Source organism: Aythya marila, assembly GCF_965140915.1.
Source record: "Aythya marila genome assembly, chromosome: 26".
Taxonomy (NCBI): domain Eukaryota; kingdom Metazoa; phylum Chordata; class Aves; order Anseriformes; family Anatidae; genus Aythya; species Aythya marila.
This window is the reverse complement of record NC_139067.1, coordinates 1,784,111-1,808,599: the sequence shown is the minus strand read 5'-3', so window position 1 is coordinate 1,808,599 and position 24,489 is coordinate 1,784,111. Positions and strand designations below refer to the sequence as shown.

General features: G+C 48.8%; 1 protein-coding gene across 2 annotated transcripts in view; it reads right to left on the bottom strand.

Moving 5' to 3' along the window:
- XPO7 (exportin 7) overlaps positions 1–24,285 on the bottom strand; it is a 42,351-nt gene extending 18,066 nt beyond the window's left edge. Inside the window, exons 1-8 of one of the 2 annotated variants that reach the window (XM_082779493.1) lie at positions 24,191–24,285; positions 12,157–12,303; positions 10,549–10,642; positions 9,549–9,715; positions 7,570–7,662; positions 4,391–4,495; positions 1,910–2,075; positions 1,264–1,337 (exon numbers count right to left, since the gene is read on the bottom strand). In XM_082779493.1, coding sequence (XP_082635619.1) covers positions 1,264–1,337; positions 1,910–2,075; positions 4,391–4,495; positions 7,570–7,662; positions 9,549–9,715; positions 10,549–10,642; positions 12,157–12,303; positions 24,191–24,208 — 864 coding nt within the window. In that variant the 5' untranslated portion in view covers positions 24,209–24,285. The remainder of the gene's footprint in view (positions 1–1,263; positions 1,338–1,909; positions 2,076–4,390; positions 4,496–7,569; positions 7,663–9,548; positions 9,716–10,548; positions 10,643–12,156; positions 12,304–24,190) is intronic. The other variant, XM_082779494.1, reaches the window with a different exon arrangement.
- Positions 24,286–24,489: the final 204 nt, after the last annotated feature.

Below are 24,489 nucleotides of genomic sequence, written 5' to 3'. Positions count from 1 at the left end.
ACTTGAAACAACAGCCATCATCTGCAATTCTGTGCAGTCTGCATAAAAACATAGATACAAATTAACAGGAGGGATAAAAGCACAACACCCAGAGGAACAACATCTCTGTCCTGACAGTCAAAGGTGTGTTGCAAACTCTGCTACGTGCCCTCCAAAACACAGATTTCTCTGAATGAAGAACACAGAGCACAGAAGTCTAAAAATACGCTAGCAGAGGAAGGAAAAACGAGTCAATTTTACACAGACTTGGAAAAGCATTCGCAGATGATATGCAAGCCTCTGAAATTTAATTGAGAGCAAATTCCAAAGGTACAGGTGCAGGAGTGAATGGCAGGAAGGTGAACGGGGCCACGAATAGCAGAGAGAGGTCAGTTATGGCCACTGCTCTGGAATCCTTATCAGGAGGCAAAGCCCATTCCCTCCGACCAGCATAACAACTACCTGCCTCACCCTGAAGCCCCTTGTTCTTGGTGGATCTTACATTTAATGATCAAAGACTCGGGACAATTAAAGGCTTAATTGCTTCAGATTTCTGTTCAGTACCAAAAAAAAGTCTCTCGCGAGTATCTGAGGCTCTAAATTCAGAATTAGCAAGTAACCCTTCAACGTAATGAGCAGTGCTGAGAGTCTCAGTGGAAAAAGTTCTTCTGAAGGACCCTTCCCTTCGTAGCCAAAGGGCATGGTTTCGTTTTAACATCAGTTATGAAAAATATTTATCAGCTAGATAAATGCCCAGCAGGCAAACTCTTTTTTTTTCCCAAGAAGAAATAATAAAACTTTTAGTTCAGTTGTGCTGTTGGCCATTTCATCCAACTGGGACATGGCCTCGTTTTAAAAGCATGGGAAGAGAATTATGAATTACATTCCTCGCTTGTGCTCCCAGGCTTGGTACCTACGTGCAGCATGGTTTTAGGATCAGCTAAGTGATACTGTGGAAATAACAAGCTGCAGCTCTCAAAAAGGGCTTCCTGGCAGATTTAGCACAGACTCCAGGCTACGCAAGGATAAAAGCAGCAGACTGGACTTCCAACAAACAAGCTGCTCTTAGGTCGCTTCCAAAACCTGCAGGTGCATGAAAACCACCAGCAGTGGCAGAACCAGCGCAGCCTCCCCTTTGTCAGGGGATCACAGGGCAGTGCCAGCAAAAGAAAGGAGCTGTCTGAAGCCATCCTGTGACATTTTAACCACCCGTAAGCCTCCCAGGTGAATCCTACAACACCTTCTGGTAGCTAAGTCAGTACGGAACATAAACACCAGACTTACCAGAGGAGAAAACGAAGGAGGGATGGAATGATAGAGGTCAAAAAACAACTGAAGGGTCGAAGAATCCAAGAATGCTGAAACAGAATGGAGCACTTTACTGACAACACATCCTTGCACTGCTTTCTACACACCTAATGCTCATCTGTCCAGATCAAGAACGGCGTGCATACTCGGCACGTGAAGGACTACACTCAAAGAACATTTCCAAAGGATTTTTACATTGTTTCATAACTAAATTGGCTTTCCCAGAAATAAAGTAAAGCCGTTGGTACTAAGACAAAATTATAGGATAGTATTTTTAAAAAGCAATTAGTAAAACGGCCTGCAAAATGAATGGTGAGAAGAGCAAAGACATAAAGAACAGGTCCTGAGTCACTGTTTATATATTTTTATATACATATAAATATGTGTGTGTGTGTATTTTAAACAATTTACTGTTTCTTGAATTGGCAGGTTAAAGACTGAGAGGGTAAAGGAGCGTTTGTACAGTTCATGATAGGCAACTCACACTGGACTGCATTTGTAAAAGCTGGACTTTACATCTGGCATTGTATGCAGAAGTTTAACTAAAGAGAAGGCTTTATCAAGTCACCCCAACTTCCAGCTGATACGCTACAGATTAGCCCTCTTCCTCCAGCAAGGTTACCTGATCTCCAACTGGTTGGGATCTGCACTGTGCAAAGATCATCTGAGGACTCATCTGTTGACGTGCCGATGAAATCAAAGTTCAGGCAATTATGCGTGAGCTTTAGAAGCTGCATAAGCAGACCGTGCTGGCTTTCATCATTCAGGTTCAGGTTCTTCCCAGAAGCCTGTAAAATACGGTGGATTAAAGAAGTGAAAGTAAAAAAAAAAATAAATCGAGTGATGGCTGAGAGTGAGACACTAACTCACCTTCAACAGGACACGGCAATCCTAAGGATCACACGCCACAGGCACCAACCCATATTTTTATCCCATATTTTTACAGACATGTATTATCTACATGCTTTGCCTTTACACGAGATGGATAAACTCAGTGCTTCCTTCTTCCCTTGGTTTGCACCGCACAGCAGAGAGGCAGCCAGGCTTGCCAGCTTGCACTTACACCACGAGATTCACGAGATAAGGAAATTCTTATTAAGGTTAAACAGAAGAATACATTTTCTGCTTGACAAGCACTTCACAGCAGGGAATCCTGTTGCTCCACCTAACCCTCAGATGGAAATGAGCACGCTCACTTCTGTTGCACAGCTGATCTGGGTAAGCCCTGCTCCAGTTACAGCGCTCTGCTGGGGACGGGGAGAACTCAAATTCTCTCAAGTGACACAAAGAGCTCGATGGCCATGAAACACGAGGTCCTTTCACTGCAGCTAAGACGCAGCACTGAGGTCTGCACTCCAGGGCCAGCCTCTCTGTGCTCTGTGTCACTGCTCTGGGCCTGAAACAAAGCAAACTTCTCACTTAAGTCTACTGCAAATAACATCTTGCATCGCACTGACACTGCCAAGACCCGTGCCAATGGTCACTGGAATGTCTTCCTCGCCCCCTCCACAAAGAGGGATTCTTCTGGGGCTGCCTAGCTGCACGTGTTTTATGGCTGCTCGCAGTTTGTAGCAGCCCAATCCATCACCCTCCCCACTTCAACGGATCACCTTGGAAACTTCTGCTTTATATAGAGAAGAGAGAGAGCTACCAGGAGATAAAAGAACGAACTCGGGTGGTAGGTGTTTAATCACAGGAAACCAGGATGCTGCAGGAGACAACAGAAAACACTGCCACCTGCCTTAGGCTGCTGCATGAAACAAAAGCAGGAGGATTGAGGGTTAGGGTGGAAAAGCAGAGGCTTTTTCCTGAGTCAAGCTGTGTATTTCAGCTAGAGCTACACGTATAGGGCAGCAGAAGTGCAGTGCTGGGGACAGCAGGCTCCTGGCTGAGCACAAGCACTTGGGGGAGTTTCTCCAGCCAGTCTGGGCATTTCTAGGATGCTGCCCTGCCATATAAATACAGGCAAGTCTGCACTACAGTCCTTCCCCCAGCTGAGCCACCTCCTCAGGTGCTTTGTTCCACAAAAGCAGAGGAATCCCATTACTTCTGGCACCTCTAATTGATCATCAAATGCATCCGAAATAAGCCATCGAATTCAAGTTACTGGAGCTGTTACGGTTCAGGAGGATGCGTGCACAGGGAACAAAAAGCAGCAGAACTGTACAAAGCCTTGCTTCCTTTGTGAACCAGGATAAAAAAAGAGATCAAATTACACCCACATACCCACCTCTATTACCGAGGGAAGCAGGGCTGCTCATTTTGAAAGATCTTTAAAATAAAACGTGCTTTTCACTCTTGTGTTATTTGTCCAATTTGACACTTCACTCGGCTGGAAGGATAAAAGTTAAACTAATCCAACCTGTGCAACTGCTGCTACGTTTACTGGAGTAGGCTCTCCTATAAAGTGCTGCTATAGAAGGCACCCTTACAACCTTGAGATGAGCTGCTTAGAAAAGAAACGTGATGCACGAGCAAGAATTTTCTTCAGATACTCTGCCTGCTAACAAAACATACGTGTGCTCCTGCAGCTGGAATATTGTCATCTGCTTCCAAGGTAAGTTTTCTGAAAGCAAGTCAACTCGGTTGATAATTAGCATGAGATAAAAGCATGGTGAATGCAGAACAGCCTAATATTTATCACGTGTAAAAAGATCAAGGATGACCCTCAGTCCTCTCTTCACTTACTAAACGCATCTTCACAAGTATTTTTCTTCTCCCACCATATGGGTTTTAAACCAAAGTCTTACTATACAGGAAAACTCTTGGCCAGTATTGTAAGTCACAGACATCTGAAGTGTAAAACAAACACCTCATCTCTCTCCTGATTTTTTAAGCCAGGAAAGTTTAACCCAAGCCTCGTGGTGCAGACACATACATTCAGTCAAAATCTTTGAAAGTATTTACGATATCTCCATATTTGTGTGTTTTTTTTTTCTTCTTTAATATAATCCTCCAAGTTTTCCTGAACAGCAGCTTCAGGACATTGGCTTTTAGAACAAGAGTGCTCATTCCAAGAGCTTTATTACAGGTAACTTCAGCCCAAAACCTGTCACCCCACCATGCAGCCCCCAAGAGAGGTGACAAATGACAGTTTCCTTACCTGTTTCAGTAAGTTGCATGACAGTGTGAAAATATCAAATAAAGACGAATCTCGGAAGGAAGAGGCTATTTTCCTGTGCTTGGTCAGTGGATGAGTAGTGTCAGCCTGAGCAGAGAGAAAACCAGCGCTTAGAACTGATGTGCAGAGCTGGAACAAGACCGCAGAACATGCAGGAACCCTGTGGAAGCACTGGGACATCAAGGTTGCCCTCTCCAGAGTGAGATTACACCAGCTGGCTAAACCAGAGGGATGGATGATCACTGTGGTATGCGTTTTGGCTCCTCCACTGCCCTCAACTCTTCCACAGGTGACAGCACACGGCTGGTTTATGATGGAACATTCCACCTAAAATATTTACGACACGGTTCCACTCTGTCCCTGACAGAAAGCAGGTTTGCTCTACTCTCAAATTCATTTAAATCTCTTCTAAAGAGAGATTAAAGGGAGTGTTTCCAACAGAACTTAGTCGTTTAGAAACTTGAGCACTGCTCTCTGACGTGCTCTGAGCTCTGGAGAGTTAAATCCTACCTGAAGCCATGGGGCAGACACAGGGTCACCTACTAGCAATTAAAAGGCCACTTACATTTCCCCTCCTGAACCTGCACAGAGGAGAAGAAAACTAGAAGGAGAGTTAACCAGTGACAGGCAGTTTGGACTTTGTCATTTCTATTACAAACCCCAGTTCTGGACCTCTCACCGTATCAGAATACAAAAGATGAGATGATTTAGGAGGCAAAAACACACCAGGTTGCTTTCCAGAGGGTAACAGAGTCTTACAGTGACTCCATCAATGCATTCTAACCATGGGCTAAGGCTCCTGAGAGCACAGGTTACGTCACCTTGGAGGCTGCTTGCTGGATTGAAGAGCAAAGTGATACTACGTCTGTCTGAACACAGGCTGGTAAAATTCCACTCGCCCAGGCTGAGTTATTTGAAGGGCAATCAGTTACTGCAGCGCATCTGGGATGGAGCAGAAGGGCTTAGAGCCCGGCAGAGATGCACAGAACTTGGATCTCGTCTGTTTATGCCTCTGTTTGCAACGAGGAGGATGGAGGCAAACATCCTCATCTTGTGTTATCGATGAGAAAGGGAGGGTCTGCACCTCCTGAGAGCTGGTGGCAGATCGGAGCTGCACCTAAATCTGTCAGATGATTTCTCAGGACTGAATTATCAGTCCTCAACTGATGCGAGTAGATTTCAGGGTCTTTAAGGAAAGGAGTGTTGTTTCTGTCCCCATGGTCATTACAAATCTCACATGTTTCTGGGCTCACAAACGAGCATTTTGCTTTTCTTCACCACGAGACCACATGGCATAAATCAGTGAACTTCTACAACACGTCGAACACTCAGCACACCTCCGGGCAAGTCTGTGCACTACGTCAGGAGGAAAACTGCTGCTCCAGATCAGTGACTAGCACACTATTTTATGCGAGCTGAGCTTTTAAAGTGTGAGCGTTAGTAAACAAAGCTCTAGCAAACTTCACTCTCGTGCAATTTAAAAAGAAGTTTAAATAACCAGAAAAAGCTTGAGGATAAGCCCCAGAAATTATTATTTTTGCTACATACGTGTACATGACCCCACTCTGATGAGTAAGCACGCTGGCAGAGTTATTGTTTTGCAAGTAGTGGCAGTTTGAAACATTCCAAGATGAGTCACTGCATCCAGCCCCGTGCAACGGCTGGCACAAAGTGCATTTAGGAATGAGTAGTAAACTGTGGCAGATCTAATAGCCAAAGTATTTGATCAAAAATCTCTTCCTAAGTCTTTAAATTCACTGCCTTTTTTAAAAGTATCTATCTGAAGAGGCCCTGGAACTGAAATAGGAGTGTTTCTGCAATAGTTCTGGTGTGAGCAGAAGTTGTAGCCCTGTACAAAGATGCTGGCAGATGAATGCTAACTTACAGGGGTAAGCAGACTTGCTTCCATCATTTATGCACGGAAGCAAAGGACCAGCTCTCTGTGGAGATGAAGTGAGGATGGACGAAAGGTTGGGCAAAGGAATTGTCACAGTAATGAGACGTGGTGTGACAGGGAGGAGGGCTGCAGGTTTGGATTTACTGATCAGGCCAGGCTTAAAGAATAAAAGCAAATTTAGGTCTGAAACAGATGCAGAAGCCATTCAGATTACAGTGAAGGGCTTGGGAAGCTCAAGGATGCTGAAATTCATCAATTCCAGCAGGAGAAATCAAGTGTTTTGGCCTGGCTGGGACAAAACCTCCTCCAGCATCTCCATTCCTGGAGCTGTAAACGATTTGTAATCATCTTTCCAATCCCACACAAGGATCTCTCCATTCTGATGCCAGGATTAGTCAATTTATCAGCAAAAATAAGAGATTAGCTTCCTTAGTAAGATATCAACTACACAAAAACCTCTTCCTCTTTGCAAAATTAGGAGATAATTGCACAGCTGGTAACCCGTACAAACTAACTTCTTCGGGCAGTGGTAGCCATCAGTGGTGCTATGGCAAAGGCTGTGTCACTGATTCAGGAAGTGAGGTAAGCACCAAGAAAAGCCACTTATTCCAGCTTTCAGGATAAATACTGGGAGGCTGCATCACATCAGAGGTAAGCAGCCTGCAGAAAGGCTCCTACAGCAACAGCCAGCACCACCAGGTGCTCAACCCCGACGAATTTCTATTGTCTGAGGACTGTCTGCTGGGAACACCATGAAATTTAGTGCGGGATGAAAAGGCTGCTTTAAAAACCTCCACAGTTTGACAAATCCTCTTTGTTTTATCTGCCTGGTCAGGACCGAGGAGGGGATGCTACGTTCACTTCTTGGCAGAAGAATGCTGCGAGCTGAAACAACGGACAGGGGCTGACAACTGGAGGTGCTAATGATGCCCTCATGCTTGGGATTTGGTCCTCACTAGGTAGGCTTGACTGACTGTGCAGCGTTGTTCCCTCCTTTTTGGTCTCAGGAGACTACATCCAAGCATGAGAGAAGATGGAAGATGCCAGTGAAAAGACAATTCCTCAGGACAAGAGGTTTCAGCATCTTACCACACAAGTAAATGATTGTGTAAAAAAAAAAAAAAAAACACAAACAAAAACCCCACAGCAACCCAAAGCGCCTACTACACAACACCCCCCTCCAAAAACAACCCCCAAAATAAAACCAAACAATGCACAGACACAGCAGGACACAACAATATGAATGAGAAAATTGGACACTTACTTCACTGAGGAAGGCTGTAGCACTTACTTGATTAATTTCATTAGTTAGTTGGGACAGGATTGTCACTCCTATGATGCAGTGCTCTACACTATCCTGAGGAAGGAGAGGACAGGGAAAGGAGTTAGTGGTGGGGTGTTTTCTTTGAGCTTCACAGTTGTTCACTGGCTTTTCTGTTTGGAGGATTTCTAGACATGTTTCTCTACTAGAAATGCTTTATCCTTGTAGTATTGTGACTGGGAAAAAGCCTCGGAGCAACACCAAACAGAATTTAAATGTGCTTTTGAAATACTTCATCTCATTAACAATGCAAAGGTTTCTAAAGAATTTGGTAACATGACTGAACAAAAATAGACTTTAAAAATTGCTTAATCCACATCTTTTCAGGGTTGGGATATAACACAAAAAAATATTTACTTGTTAATTTTTTTTTTTTTAAAATCAGTTTGCTTAATTTTAACAGAGGCTGTGGTAAAACATGCAAAAACTTCCGCGGCTTCCTGATGGTCCAGATGCCCCACTACTGAAGTTGCCAGATGAAAACTCTGGGAAATAAACTTTTCTTTTTCAACTGCAGGCCTTGAACAATACGAGTAGCAGCTGACCAAGATTCGCCACACACCAGCCCCACGACCCTAGAGCTGAAAGGACACCCTATCTTCCAGTGAAGGGAGTCCATTCTTCGCAGCCCTTTCAGCCTCTGGCTTCACTTGAGACTGCCAACAAGGGCCCGATTGTGAGATGAGTCTGTTACAGACACCTCTTCACTCGAAATGGCATTTCATTTATCAAATGGTTTAAGAGGAACAACCTGTATTGTTCCTTTGCCCCAGTTTCTGTGCTGTAGCTAATAACTTTTTTTTTTTTTCCCTTTTTCTCCTAGTTCAACCTTCCGCTCGAATTGCCCTGATCTCTTCTCCAATTCCCAAGACTGAACTCACCTGAAACAGAGAAATTCAAGAATATTTAGGCTTGCAACCTCGGCTACTTCTTTACGGCAGCCATCTCTTGATAACAGTCCTAGTATTTACATGGTATCTACACAGAAGCCACTGGAAAACCTTGCTGAGCCCATGGCTGAAAAAAATAATACATCCTCCTGCCCACTAGTAGCCCCAAGAGGTAACTTGAGCACGCAGGAGCAGAAGGGAGCATGATCTTTGAATCATTTAACACTTTTTAGATGCTACTCACTGCAAACAATCTAAAAATTCTCAGAATTAAAGCCTTGTGCACAATATATCTCCTTTTCCACGCTTGATATTTCTGGTCATTTCATTCTCTTTTGGCTTATTCCTCCAACTTTCTATTTTGGTTAAAATTTCGGAGCAAATAAATCAGCATCCACGCTGTCACAGGAATTGCTGATCTCTCTGGAAGAGAGTTTTCAGTTTGGGGAGAGCTGTTGATAGGAATGAACCATTCTACCTGCACACTCCTTTGGGGCGGGAACAAACCAGCACGTAGCTCTATGAAACTACAGCCAAGACTTTGAAAGAAAGTTGTTCACAATACCATTTGTGGAACGGGCTAATTTTAAGCTACATTTTGTTATGGTAACTCAGATAAAAAGCCGCTTGCATGACATATCACTGCAACAATCAATGAGAGGAAGTCAGGCATGGCACATGCTGCTCCTGCAGACAATAAGCCCGTGTGTTTACCATTTTGCACCACTCAGCACGGTGTATTGAAGTTTGAGGGCTTTAAAGGAGAGTTGTGCAACTGGAACACTCAACTACTTTCCTCACCGTTGAATACTAACGCTGGCACTTTCCAGAAATAAATCCCTGCCCCACCAAGCTTTAAATTCTGGCAGCTGGCAGGATAGGTCAGTTTTGAGCTTCTTAGCCACAGGAGTCATTACTCAGCCAAGGACAGGAGATGAAATATTGGACAGAGGATTCTAAGGTGCAAAACGATAATTGAAAATACATGAACTTCCACATCCCACAACACGTGTATTCGTCTTAAATCCTGACCTGTAAAAACCTTGTGACATCTGTAATCACGTTCCTGAAGACATATTCATCCTTCTGGCAGTCAAACCAGCCCAACTTTGTGATCCTGGCATACAACTGGATTAGTGCCTGCGTGACAAACGTTGCCAGCTTTGGCCTAGTGGCAAGGTAGTTGAGCACATAGTTCCCTGAAACACAGAGAAGAGGTTTAGCTGTAGACAAAAACACTGCAGCTGGAGCCGAGAGGTTAACGCTGTTAGGAAAAAAGTATCTTTCTGAAAGCTGTTTCAGAAAAAAATCCAAAAAACAATAATCATTGCAGACAGATAAAAACATTGACCTTCTATTTGTGCCTTTCTTTAAGGTACTGGAGCTGCGGGACAAATCTGGGATGAGGTTAGACACAGGTATGAGCTCCTCCCCAAGACCTAACTGATTTTGTATTACCAGATTAAATCCAGCCCTCTGAATGCACGTGCAAATAAGAAGAAAAGCTGAAAAGGTTTACAAGACCTCTCCTCAGGGATGATCATTTATCACATCGCTTCTAAAAATGAAAGCAGTCTGAATGGCATTCAGACTCCTTCCTTGGAGGAGAGGAAGCATCAGTCATTCTCCAGGAAAGAGTGCTGTGACAGACCGACTGCTCCCTTAGGAAATACTCTCAACGATATTTCAGAGAGCCATAAAGGATTTTCAGCTTTGAAAGCATGTCCTCAGAAGGGGAGAGCACCATACATATTTTACCTTCCCCAAGAAACGTTACGAAGATTTATTCACAAGCCACAGGGTTGTCATTCCCTTACATCTGGAAGAACTCTAGGTCTTCAGCCTTGAGCTCTGCTAGCTAATAACACAGAAGATGACACCTAAGAAAAATGTTTCTTTTCACTCCATACCTTGGGATGCCCAAACCACTGCAAAGCACAGTAGGTTGCAGAAAGCCTCCCACTTGTGGCTGAAAGTGTGTGCAATAATCATTAACATTCATTTGGTATGAAAAATTAAGTCTTGCACTTACGAATATCTATTCGTTGCTCCAACGGTAAGGGGTTGTTTGTGCGTGACACGAGCTTCGTAAGGCATGTAGCTGCCAAGAGCTGGGAGTAGGACGACTGTGGAGAAAAAAAAACAAGAAGTCATTTATTGCGCATTGCAGAACACGGAGATCAAGCAGCAGTGGTGAATGTTGAGCTAACTGCTCGCTGGAAAGTCGAGTTTAAGACATTAGTTTAAGTCTAAATCCTCTACACAGTGTTTATTCTGTTTTTGCAGACAGTAGAGTAAACCACAACACTCAAAGAAAGTGCTCAAGAAAGGAAAAGCTTAAGATAGGAAGATAATGGAACTGAACCCAAGCAGAAGCAGAACCCGAGCAGAACAAAACCAACTCCAGGAGCCCAGGAGCACAAAGAAGGACAGGCAAGAGCAATACCTGCTGCACCGTGGGGCAGTACCTCTTATGGGGTATTTATATCAATGGAATAACATTGGGAAAAACAAGCACTCCTCCCTGCAAACAAAAATCCTGCAGGCTTTATTTTGGCAGCTTTCAGGTAGCCCTGGTTCCCCAGAACTGCAAACCTGGTCAAATTGCATGAAGTCAGCTAAAACATCGTGCCCAAAAAAAGACTATTAGCACTCTGAGTCATAGCAGTATGATCCTATGCATTAAGAAGCACTTATGACTTCCACCTGATTACTAAATACAGGTTAAAATGTATTTCTTATGGAACAGCACACGGACTGGTGAACTGGCACCTAATTCAGGGACACAAACGGTGGCATTCAACCACCTAAAACCCCTGGCTGCAGCCGATTCCACCAGTTACAGCCTGGGAAATGGCAAGGGTTTTGCAGGCTAATTTCTGTGATATGTGCTGTAGAAAGCACAGCATCCAGGATGCAGGAAATCCATTTATTCCAAGACTTCCAAGGACTGCCTGGTATGGAGCGAGCCAGACTTTAGAAACTTTCCTAAAAAAAATCGTTTCTCTTCAGGTAAACTGATTGCTAGCTCCCATCAGAAGAGTTTCAAATCCACTTTTTTAAATTGATTGAAGTTCACATTTATTTTTCACTCCAAAGAAATCCAAAAAACTTATAGAGAATTCCTTATAATAAAAAAAACAACTCTGCTTTGTACAAGTTTGCCAAGCCTGTGAAGTGTCACTCTTCTCCCCCTCCCTTCACCACCTCCTCCTCCTCCTGGAGGCCTGATTCTTTACGACACGCTGCTTAACGTCTCCTATTTTTGTGAACAAGCTGATCGATAGGAGAGCTGGGCGCATGTTCTGCCAAAAAAATCAAATCTTGAAAGATCTCGTGGCAAAGCCATTCAATTATTTCTGCTGGAACTAAGTAAAAATCAAACGGTCACTTAAAAAGAAGAAAAACTTTCTGCTTTTAAGTTAGGGAGGATTTACTGCTGGTGTATCCTGCATCCTGCTGCTGGTGTATTCTGGTTCTTCTCTGATCCAACACTTTCTTTGGCAGAGATGCCCACAAACAGAGATAAAACCCCTCGAGTGCACTGGGTGTGCAACATAAACCCTGCATACCACCGCCTGGGGCCAGTGCCCAACACACCAGGGTCCCTTTTGAACAGTTTTTTTGTTGTTTTACATACACTCCCTCTCTCCAGAAGAAGCTGGCACTTGCTCAGGCAGTCTGGGCTGTTGGTGAACTCAACCAAGGCTTTCTCTGCCTGGAGCCGTGTCGCAGTGTCTGTGGTCTCATACAGCTGCTTGCACAGGTTCTCTAGCTGGGCTAGGCTCTGGAACAGAGAGAAAAGGGCATTAGAAGCGAGGTTTCACAGCTTATTTATGCAATAGTTTGACCCAGGTTCGACGCACGTAGACACACGTGTCATTTTACCCTTTGTGAAAAGGAAAACACTTGACTCACTTTGCTCCCGGATCTCCGAAATGTATTTAACTTGCTAAATTAGATGCTTGGGAATTTTACAGCCACCTTTTGCACCGGACAAAGCACCTCATCGCCTCCCCACCACCGCCTGGCCCTAGGAGAAGGAGCTCGTGCCCTGGGATTGCTCTCATCCTGCCCGAGGGCATCGCAGCATCCTGAAATTCCCCCCTCACGTCTCGTTTTTAATCTCATACAGCAGCAAAACCCTGGTGAGCCCGGTTTGCATCCCCTCTGCAGGGCACCGTGACAGATTTCAGCATCCCAGGATGCTGGAAGGAGCTGCCGTTCCATCTTCTCCACCACACACGCCAGAACGACCTGAAGCAGAGCAGAATAAATGAACGAGGGGACGGATGCCTGCGAGCAGCGTCTCCACGAACACGTCAGAAGGAAATAAAACCACCGGGCGGCTGCTGTGCGCTCAAACCACTGGAAAATATTCGCCATAAACCCTGATCCAGGCAGATGGTTTCCCCCAGCGGAACCTGAGGTGTCCTAGTTTAAGAAGTGGCTTTGCAGATGGATGCGAAGCCTCCCTGGGGTTCTGGCTGCTCGGTGAACACGCAGGTATTTTCATCCCGGGTTTCCAGGGGTAAATCATCGCAAGAGTACCCGAACTCCTGTGCTTTGGGCTTCTTTGGTTGGAAAAAGGGATTCCAAACACAGCCAGCCCTGCTGCCAGGACGACCGTCAGACAAGAGGGAGTGTTAGAGGAGACGCAAGCAGGGAGTTTCTGCAGAAGTTTCTGTACCTCGCACTGTATTCAAGAGTTTTGTTGGGTTTAAAACGTAATTTCAGGGAAAATGGTGCCCTGTGAGCTCCGTTGCTCCCGAAAAAATAATCGGTGCCCCAAGAACAGAAGTGCTGGGGAAAGAGACTGCCTGGACAGGAGCCCAGGAGCTCTCCTTTGGGGTTAACGCCGCCCCAGAAAGCAAAAACAGCCTCAAGGGGCTGTTTAGACAAAGCCCAACTCCATCTGTTATAAGGACTGCAAACACATCCTTCTAGGAGCACGCAAAGCAGGGTGGATGAATCCAGCTGCACCAGTCTCATCTCTGCAGAAGGCAGCGGGTCCCAGTGCCCTCCAGTATCCCCCAGTGCCCTCCAGTACCAAGCACACATCGCCCCCGGGTCCCAGAGGAGGCATTCCCTCTGGTGATCTCTGCCTGGCTGTTTTTTTTTCCTGGAGGGATCCACAACCTGTGATAACAACTGGGACCGGCTCCCAGCCCAGGGCAGCGAGCAGGGCGATGGATTTTTGGCCCCCAGCCTCGTGCTCAGCGGTGCAGCAGAGCCAAATGTGCCAAGCACCATGCAGACGAGCTCAGCGGGCACCGGTTGGCTTCTGAGAAACCCCAAAAGCCAAGGATTTCAGCTCCTTTTTCACAGAAAATCCCGTGAAATCTAGAAAACCTTCCCTAGGTAACGAGCACGTTCGGGGGACAGAAATCGTTCTGCTGGCAGCATCCTCTGCAATTAAAGGCTTCCAGAAAAGCATCACGGCATCCTTCAGTGGTGTTTTAGCCCTGCTGTAAAAAAAAAAAAAAAAAAAAGGACAAAAACTGAAAAAAAAGAGGAAAGTCCCACAGATGACTCCACTCTTTCTGCTGGAAAGGGAGCTGGGAAGCTGGTGGCTTACAAACAGCTCACAGGGAGGCGTCAGCTGAGCAGCAGCAACCGAGAGCGGAGCTGACACCTTAGGAAAGAAAATTGTGTTTTTTTTTTTTTTCTTTTTTAAGAGCTTTTTGCACTGAGTTTTACACCACCCTGATTTAACTCCTCGAGCAGCTCAGGAGGAGGATTGCTGCTCCGTGGCACTCGTCCTGTGTCCCTCCAGCTCGCTTTGTGCTTCTTCCTCATGGTGTCCCCCAAAACGCAGCTGCAGGGCACTGAGCATCTTCGGGCTCATGAAGAGAAGTAGCAAAGCCTACGAGGCCGCTTCAAAGGGCAGCCTGGGGTCCAAACGCGGAGCTTTCACCCATTTTCCGAGGCCGTGAAGGGCTATTTCATTTTATTTTTCTTTCATTTGCTGTGCTCGAACACTCCCCAAGCACTCACGACACGCTGAGCTCCAACCAAAGCGCTCTGACGGCAGCCTTCAGGCATATCCCGGGGACGTCCCACCAAGAAGCTGATTTTCTCCTGTCCGTCCCGCTGACAGGCAGAGGCACTGAGCTGTGGCCACCCCATTTTGGGTTTGCAAAGCTCCATTTTCAGCACATTTCAATATTGAAGCAACGAGAGCAGCCGATCCCCTTCGTCTCCACCCTGGGGGGAGAAGTCGAGCCACCTTTGCTCCAGCATCCAGCTCCCAAACGCCACAGACGGTCGGGGCAGCGAGGAGGTGGGGATTATTTCACTACAGAGACCAGGCTGTACCTTCTCTTCCAGCCAAGATAAAAAAAAAAAAAAAAGGCATTTAGTGTAACGACTGTGCAGGGCAAGAGCCCTGCGTGTTGTAGATAAGGACCAAGGCATGAGACAGCAGAGCACGGGGCACGCAGAAACGCTCCGGCACCCCGCTACGGGTCCAAAAGGCGAGGCAAAAAGAAGAAAAAAAGCACTAAAAGCAATCACAAGTAACCCAAATTCGAGTTATTCACTCTTTTCTAGATGAACAGCTCGGGAAGTTTATCAAGCAGACTTCAGGAGCCAGCTGGGAACCCGGGTGCTCGTACCCAGGGGTGCCCAGGCAGCAGGAGAGCCATCGGGGCTGCTCTCCAACTTCACCCCGTACCCAGGCTGAACAAGTCCAGACCCAAAGGATCCCGACACTTTTTCCTGCCATACAGGGCGGCTTTTCCCATACAGCCTTCTCAGCTGACCTTACAGAGATCAATTATTAACTTCACATCCACTCTTTTAACATTAAATGCAGTTTAGGATGATTTTACCATCCGTTTCTCTAGCCAACCTGCGTCGAGAAAACAACTGACTCAGGGTGCCAAAAATAAAGGAGAGAGAATCTTCCCTTGTAGGTCAATTTACCGCGGCTATTTATAATGAAATATTTGTGCTGCTGCAAACGGAAGTCAGATGGGTTTGTGTCCCTACCAGAAAACAAAAACACCCAACAGAGACCCCCTCGCTTTGTGCTCCGTCCCCCCAGGCTGCAGCGCAGCCCCACCAGGGCAGGATCTCCACCAGCACAACACAAAATCCACAGGATTTTACCCAAACGTGATGGTTTGGTACGCAGAAGCAGCATTTTTTCCACCAGCTCTGGTTATCAGAGCCTAGCCAACCTGAGAAACGATGAGCACAGCTTCCACTCCCTGTCCTCCTGGCAGCAGGAGCTCGGAGGATGAGTTTTGCTGCAGACCAGCGTCCTCCAGAGCCACCGGGTGTCTTCTCCGCCGGGCTCAGCACCATGTGTTCTCCTCCCCGGGTGAGCAGGAACACCTACGAACCCTGCAAGATGTTGCTGCTGCTTCCTTTAATGTCAAACGCTGGGAAGAATTGAGTCTTCCCCTCTCTGGCACCCCCTTTCTAAGATCTCTTGCCCACCAAAAGTAGCCGTGAAGCTCGAAGCGTGGAAGCAAAGCAACCCATCAATCTCATTTATGCTACAAGCTGCAAATAAAACTCAGCGCTGCTCCGTGTTCTCCCCATGGTGAAGATAAACAACGCGTGATCATCTTTAAAATGATAAATACCACGAGGAGAATAACAGCTACCTAAAAGGAGTCCCTGGGGGCCGGCTGGGGAATTGATCTTGTATTACACGGTTGCTTAAGCAACGCTCTTTACATCCACGGGCTGCAACGAGCTCGAGGCAGGTTTAGTTGACGGGAGTTTGCCTTCGCCACGCTGACAGTTCCCATTTCAGCAAATTGAGGAACCGCACGCCGTGCTCGGCACGCTCAAGATGGCAGAGCCAGAAAGGAGAAAGGAGCGAGCCCTGACGGCTCGGGGGAGGAGGCGAGCGAGAGGCGAGCAGGTGCCGACACCAACTGCTCCGTTTTAGGTGCAAGATCGACCCAAACTTCGCTGCTGCCTGGTGGTTTTTATCCCGAGGGATGTAAGCTGCTGGGAATCCTCCCGACGCACGTTGTTTCCACGCCGTTCCTTCTTCCTGCCTTCTGGTTAGCGGCTCGCTGAGCCAGGGATCCTGCAACATGTTCCCCGTGGTTATTTTCAGCACACTCATCCCTTCCTGTATCCCCCCCATGTGTTAGAATCCCAGCCAGACCTGCTGGGAAAGCAGAGGGCACGCCACGAGATCTCTGCCTCCTCCATCACCAGGAGCACACAACGGGCAGCAGAAGCAGAGTCACCACGGTCCCACCTCCAGTTTTGGCACCTCCCGGGGGTGGGAAGGGGCCACCATCCATTCCTGCTTTCCTTTGGAGGTTTTAAGGCCAAGAAATGTGGATTTCTGTACTTGCCATATGCCTGTGGACTCCTGAAACACGCACGTGGAGTTAAATGGAGCTGCACAAGTGGCAGGGGCTGCGCACGCTGCTCCAACCTGAAGCCTGGGGTCCGATCCTGCGCTGGTTTTTGGTGCTGCAGACAGGAGCTGGCTCTCTCCACTCCCTCGCTGCCTTCTCGGCGAGACAAGGAGAAGGAAGACGTGGCTCGGAGGCACCGGGATTTCACAAATGCAGCCGTGCAACGAGGGACGCGTCGCAGCAGTCAAAGGGCCCCGGTGATTGAAGAGACTGAGGCTCAGAGAACGCCTCGGGTCGCTCGATGAATGTCAGGTATTTCAACCAAAAATAAAAAAGCTTTTAAGCTGAGCGATGCAACTGTTAACTGCCAAGGACCAGGACGATGCGCTCGGTAAGTGCTCATCGCTGTAAAATCAAGGTCTCATGGCTCATCACCCTCATTTGTTAAGAGAATCGGAGCAATAAATTGCCCGTTTCCATTTATCCTCCTAATAACGGCCAAAGCAAACTTACTTCTGCCCCTCCAGCACAGCTCCGAAAGTTATTTATTGCTGTGGTACTTCCAGGCAGCTCCCCGAATCTCTCCGGGTATCAATAAGGAGCTCTCATTTCTTTCTCCGTGATGAACAGTCTTCAAGCCAGGCTGGAAGGGGATTTCTGTCGGGATTCAGCCCTGCCATTTTCCTCCACGATGCTGTAGAGCAACTGGAGAAACGCTTTGAATTCACACCAGCACCTGGGCGAGCTCGATAACAAGGACAAAACGTGGTGTTTGTGCTGACTGCAGGAGGATGAACTCAGCCCCAAGCCTGCTGAGCACCTTAAAAACACCCAGGGGAGGAGAGGATCTCAGCAGGGCCAAGCCTCAGGTTTGCAGCCCCTCGTGCCACGCAGCCACGGGGGTCTTCGGTCCGACCTCGGGGACCCCAAAGCAGATTTGGGATGTCCCAACAGGCACAGCATCACTTTTAGCACAAAGTAATGGTTTCTTCTTCTCAGGCAGGCGCAGAATTTGCGCAGAAGCTTGCCACGAAACAAGGCGTAACGTTTATTTATCGCGACCAAGTAATATTTAATTTCAAAACTAAAAAAAAAGGCAATAAAAGCAATTCCTAACCTCAAGTTGCTAAATGTTTTTGTCATAACGTTTGCCCGAGCGGTTTCATTGCCTTTCCCGAAATGAAAAACGTTCAGGGAGCATCCTGGCTCCCCCTCCACGTGCAGCACTGAGCCCGATAGGATGCTCACGCTGGTTTTTAAGGTCTGACTCCTCCGGAAAAGCGGTCGCATATCCATCATCTCTGAAGATGACATCGAATTGTGCAGCGCTGCTCACCTGAATACAGAATTTCGGAGGAGGGAAGCACCTTGGCGTGGAACAAACGGGAAAATAAAACAATAATGGAGGGCTCTTGGGGGAAAACGTAAGAATAAGGAAATAAAACAAGAGCAGTGATCCCTGCTGACACTGCTGAGGCCGTAACGAGAGCTCCCTGGTGCTGTAACCCAAACCCACAGCTAGGAAGGGATGGGGGCTGCCCAAACGAAGCATCCAGCAGCAGCAAAACGACTCGAGCCCTGCAGGCTGCCTCCAAGCCAGCGGTAACGCTGCAGCTACGGATATTATCTGGGGCTAGAAGAGAAACACCCGAATTAGCACTTTGCAGAGCAACGTCCTTGGACTATCGCTCCTGTAATCACCACGCTGCTGATAGCGGGGCACCGCGGCTCCAAACGGGAACACAAAACGCTGGGATGACACAGAAAGAACATCCTCGTGCTGCTGAGCTCACGCTGGACAATTAAATCGGAACATCAGGACGAGGAATAAACCGTGTAAAAGGTGCATCGAGGAACCACGCACGAAAGAAAATGCCACCACAGGCCTGACGCTGATCCCCTGCAGATCCAGAGTCCACAGGGTACGTGGGTGCAGAGCTCGTTTGACTGGCAGGAGATAAAAAAGGATGGAAAGGATTTGGAGCTGATCCCCAAGTGGAGGTGTTTAGCAGCAAAAGGGGAGGCTTTTCCCTTCATAAACTGGCCTTGCAGCGTGAGACACGCGGGCTGTTGACAATCCTGTTACAAATAAAGGGGATAAGTGACAGGTTTCTGTGCTAACAGAAATCTTTCTGGTGATCTTACCCAGGGGGTGACCGGGTTTGTGGGGTTTTGGGTAGTCTGGGGCAAGAAACGTGGCGCCAGCTGCAACGGGAGCCCCGAAATCCCTGGGGGCAGAGACCTCGAAGGGACTCCTGAGACCACGAAGGTGCCTGGCTGAAGCCAAAATATCTATCACCCTCTCCCTCCTGATCTGTTCTTGTGTCCCAAAGCGTGACAAAGCCCAACAGCAGTGGGGTAAAGCCCCTTCTCCATGCCGAGCCACAACTGAAGTCCTTCCAGCCACAGCCAGGACACCAACGAGCAGCATGGAAACATCCAGGGGATGCTTCACCGCCCCGTGTCTTCTACATCATTTTAATAACTCCAGAACCACGCTACTTTAAATCCTGCAGCTTTAAAGGAAAAAGCAATCACTAAAAACCCACCGTAAGCCCGAGTGCTGCATCAAATTGGCATGAAATAAGACCAAGAATGAGATCAAGAACTGACCCACCGCTTCCTGCCTGATTACACAGACACAAACCTCACAGATTTACCTGCTGACCTGCCACACCGGGAGAGAAACCTTTAAATCACCACCTTTTTGGGGAAAAAAAAATCCACCTTTTACAGAATTCAGCATTTCCAGCGGACATGAAACCAAATCCGGCTGCTATTCAAACTAACAATGTTCTTACTTGACGCTGGCAGGTAAGGACAGAGTTTCCCGTTCCCATTCTCATAAATATCTTCTTGTTTTCTTGTTCCTGTTAAGCCTTGCTGTATAATTTAGCATGTTAAAAGGAGAACTGTAAAAACTTATACATTGAAAGTTCAGCTAGAAGCATTCCTGGATAATTTATGTTAAAGGGAGAACTGTAAAAATTTATAAATCAAAGTTCAGCTAGAAGGATTCCTGCTGAATTTACGTTAAAAGGAGAACTGCAAACTTTAATTTCCAAAGTTCAGCTACAATTCTACGTTTATTCTTTAAACTAGCCACCTGTAGCAAGCAGCAAGACGTGCTGGTACACTTCATAAGCTGTTTGAATGGTCCCAAAGAAGGAAAAGGGCGAGAGCAGAGCTTTAGGAGAGGAGCTGCTCCTGTATCCCGGTGCTAACAGCCCCCAGCAGGGTGCTGAGCGCTCCAGGTGAGCCTCCAGCAGTGCCTTTTGGTATTTTATTTGAATTAACACATCCTAAGCGTGACCAGCACCACCAACTCCACAAGTGGCAGATCCTGAGGGTCTCATTTGCCTCTGAAGGTGCCCGAAGTTGCAGGGTACGTTTGGGATTTTACACGGACCCGCTTGGCTCCCACAATAACACTTTACACCAACCAGAGCCAGTCACTCTCCCAAAAATCAGCCCCCTGCAGCGAAGTCACGCAGCCCTACCCCCAGAAAAGCATCACTTGCTCCTAAACGTTTGCTTAAAACCACAGCTGAGACGCAGGAAAACAAATTTATGTTTTCACCAGCAATTTAAGTAGCAAAAGGACAACTTTTTAAACTCTGCTTTAGCCCTCCAGGCTCACAAAAAAAGCCAACCGCGCTGCCCCCAGCCCAGGCGTTATGAGCAGTACCAAAGTTCCTGAGCTACAGAGCCGCCAGCCATCTCTTAAATGATTAAAACGAACAAATCCCCCCTAATTGCATTAGTGCTGGCTATCAGAGGGAACACGGACCATCTTCTGGGCGGCTGGAGCAGGGAGAGGAGACGGGGCCGCTGCCCTGAACCCAACGAAGGCTCTCAGGGGTTTGAAGAAGGCTGGGATTTCACCCCAAAAAGGCACCGAGAAGGCAGCTCCCACGTGGGCTGCTCCACGACAGGAGAGCGAGCAGAGCCTTACCTGGCACCGAGGAGTCCTCCCAAAATTGTTCCAGCCAGCAGGCAGCAAAAACTGGAGCCCCCAAAGCCAAAAAGGGGTTGTTCTATTCCAAGTTTGGCTCCCTTCAGGGGCTGAGCTTCTGCTACCGCAAATCTCCTCGCTCCAGCCGGGATCCCACTCTGCAGAGCATCCCGGCAGCAGCAGGGCTTAAAAAAGTGCACAGTTTAAAAAAAAAATAGAGCCTGAATTGCAAAAGAAACGCTGCCAGCTCTATTTTTAGTGTCGGAGCACTGCTTTACCCTCCCCAGGCCCGGAGCACTCCCTTGGGCTATTCTGAGATAAATACAAGTCCTCGGCGAGAGCTCGCAGCGCCTCCAATGCCTAAAACCTTGAACTAAAACACAAGAAAAAGTATTCTGAGCGATTTGCAGGTGGGCAGCAGGCCACAGCGTGACTCTTTTCCCTCTGTAACCTTGCCCTCGCTTGGTATCAGATGGGAAAGACGCATCTCAGCCTCCAGGGGTTCCTCCGGAGCGAGCCCAACCTTACGGATGTCGAGAGGCAAATTAGATTTTGCCTTTGAGCCAACACAATGTCCTTTGGAAGGCAGAAACACCAGGAAAAAAAAGAATAAAAAGGCAGGTTCTGTTAGGGATGGAGTGAAACATCCAGGCTCAGAAAGTCCCGGGAGCAGCAGGGCGTTTGCTGAGCCCTGGGAAACCTCCCCCAGTGGCCGTGCTCACACGTGGCCTGCCCGATTTCTGTCCGTCAGCAGCATGCAAGGGGGGAAAATGACCCAGGAGCGCCCACCTGAGCACTTCTGGGGCAAATTAAGGGTTTTCAAAGAGTTCCTTCTGCAAGAGGGAGCTGTGAGGGGGCTGTAAGGGAGCTCCTGGTGGCAGCCTGGCCCTGCACAGCACCTGCACGCACCCAGAGCTGCTCCCAGCGCGGAAGTTTCCCAGCGCTCTGCTGCGAGCTGTCAGCTCGTTAAAAAAAAAAAAAGGAAAACTGGGTGAAAATCTCCGGGATTTGGAACACCCTGACCTGAGCCTGGAATCAGGTAAAGAAGGGGGAAAAAAAAGCGTGATTTACTTTAAGATAGCAGATTTGTTAGTTGTCTATTTGAGCACCCAGCTGGGTACCTGTCCTTTTACATCTCACGGGCACCAAAATCCTTTCATTTCATCCTGGAGTCAGACAGCCAGCAGCACACGCAGCCACGCAGAGGTGGCAAGGAGTTTTAAGTGCCACAAAAACGTATTTTTTAAAAAAAAAAACACTCCAAACAAATAGGAACATTCAACCCGCAAAGCCACAGAACCCCTCGCCATCCTACAGCACCCACTCTCCCACAGGGATATTCACTCCCCGTAAGCGCATCCCGTCTTAGGGCAACCACCTGGAAAGCATCTAAAAGGCAAGAAAAGGAGAAAAAAATGAAATAAATCCGTTTCCAAGGCAGAGGGGGAAAGGGGAACAGGATTCATATTCGCCCGCGAAGCTAATTCTGCTCTCCTCTGCCGTGAACAAGTTTAGGCAACGCTTGCAAGCCCCGGATCCGACAGAAATATGCATTGAAAAGAAGGTCGGGTAAGTTCGTGGAGAAATGGACAAGTTTCTCCAAGAAACGTGCAGCGATTTCAGGCCGGAGGAGCTCCCAGCCCCCCAAAATCGCCTGATTCTCACTGCCCCTGCCCCGGGTGGTCTCCCCTACAAGAGGAGCTTGCAGGCATCGCACGGTATCACCAGCACCACCCGTGGGCCCTCAAACTTCACATAACCTCGGGTTTTTAGGGACCAGACTGGACGCACAACCCAAGCAAAGCCCTCAACGACTGCAGGAACCTTCCAAACCCCGTAATATTTACCTGCAAGCCCCGATTCCTGCTAAAACAGGCCCAAATCTCACAGCACGTGCCATAAAAGCAGCCCTGGGTTGCTCGCACCGAGAGGCAACGTCTCCAGGTGATGCTGGATAACTCAACACCAGCTCTGTTAAACGAACGCTGGGTTTAATTAGCTCAAATAACACCAAAACGAGCAGAGTTTCCCACTTCGGAAAGCCCTTTTCTCCCCCCAAAAATGCACCTAGCACCAAAACCCCCGCGTCCTCCTGCCACGCAGCGATCCCGAGGCAGTTCTGAAGCCAACCTAGCGCTCTCCTGGCTGCCGGCAGCTACCTGAGGGCTCTCCAGAGCTGCTGCTGGGCGCCTTTACCTGCGGCGGGGAGAAGAAAAAGAGGATAAAAAACGCTCCCAGCACCCCCAGCCACGACGCCGAGCGATCCCTCCACCTCTGCCCGGCCGGCCGAAGGCACCGTGCCAGGCTGCAGGTGCCTGACCCCGGCCTGCAAACAACTTTTCCCTCGGAGCCAAACATCTCCCGAGCCCCCGCCGTTAAATTTTAACCCCCCCTGGAGCCGCCAGCCGGCGATGGCAGTGCCCAAACTTCCAGTTTCTCACCCCGATATTTAACGGAGAGCCAGGCAGGGCTTTCGGAGGGCGGCTTCAGCCAGGCCCGCAGCAGGGTTTTGAGAGCCAGATGAGTTTTGAGGGGGGTTTAGTAAAAGGAGAGCGGGTTTTTAAAGGGAAAGAGGGAAATTAGGGGAATTTGGGGGGAAATATAGGGGGTAACGCAGCGAGCCCCTCCGCACCACGGTGCCCACCGCCCCCATATGGGGCTGGGGAGTGGGGAGGGGGTGCTGGGGGGTGCTAATGGGGTGCTAAGGGGATCCTGGGGGTCCTGAGGGGATCCTGGGGGAGTCCTGAGGGGATCCTTCTGGGGATCTTGGGGGAGTACTGGAGGGGTGCAAAGGGGATCCTGAGGGGGTCCTGGGGAACCCTGGGGGGTCCTGACAAGGTGCTAAGGGGATCTTGGGGGGGTGGCTGTGAGGATCCGAACAGGATATTAAGGGGATCCTGGAGGGTTGCTGAGGGGATCCTGAGGGGGTGCTGAGGCGATCTTGGAGAGGTGCTAAGGGGATCCTGATGGGATATTGAGGGAATCCTGAAGGGATGTTGAGGGGATCCTGAGGGGATCCTGGGGGGTCCTGGGGGGATCTTGACGAGGTGCTAAGGGGATCTTGGAGGGGTGCTGAGGGGATCCTGACGGGATATTGAGGGAATCCTGACGGGGTCCTGAGGGGATCCTGACGGGATCATGAGGAGATCCTGAGGGGATCCTGATGGGATCTCGGAGGGATATTGAGGGAATCCTGGCGGTGGGCGCTGAGAGGATCCTGAGGGGATCCCGGCATGTTGCTGAGGGGATCCTGACGAGACCCTGAGGCGATCCTCCCCCCCCTCCCCTCCCCCCGCCGCGGCCTAGCCCCGTGCCGCAGGCCCCGAGGCCTGGCAGGAGCGAGGCGGGCCGAGGCGTGGCGGCCCCCCGGGGGCCTCCCCCCTCACCTGCACATGGTCCGCCATCTTGCGCCATTCATGCTCCGCTCCCCCCCGCCTCCGCCGGGCCTTCTTCTTCTCCTCCTCCTCCTCCTCCCCCCCCCCCGCCCCTGCCCCCTGCTTCTTCCTCCTCCTCCTCCTCCTCCTCCTCCTCCCTCCCCTCTCCTTGTCGGCGCCGCCGGGGGCTGCTGCGCATGCGCGCGCCGCCCCGCCCCGCCGCGCATGCGCGCCCCGCCCCGGCCGCGCCCCGCCCGCCGCGCGCGCGCGCGCCGAGTGAAGCCACGCCCCCCCTCCCCTCTGATGACGGG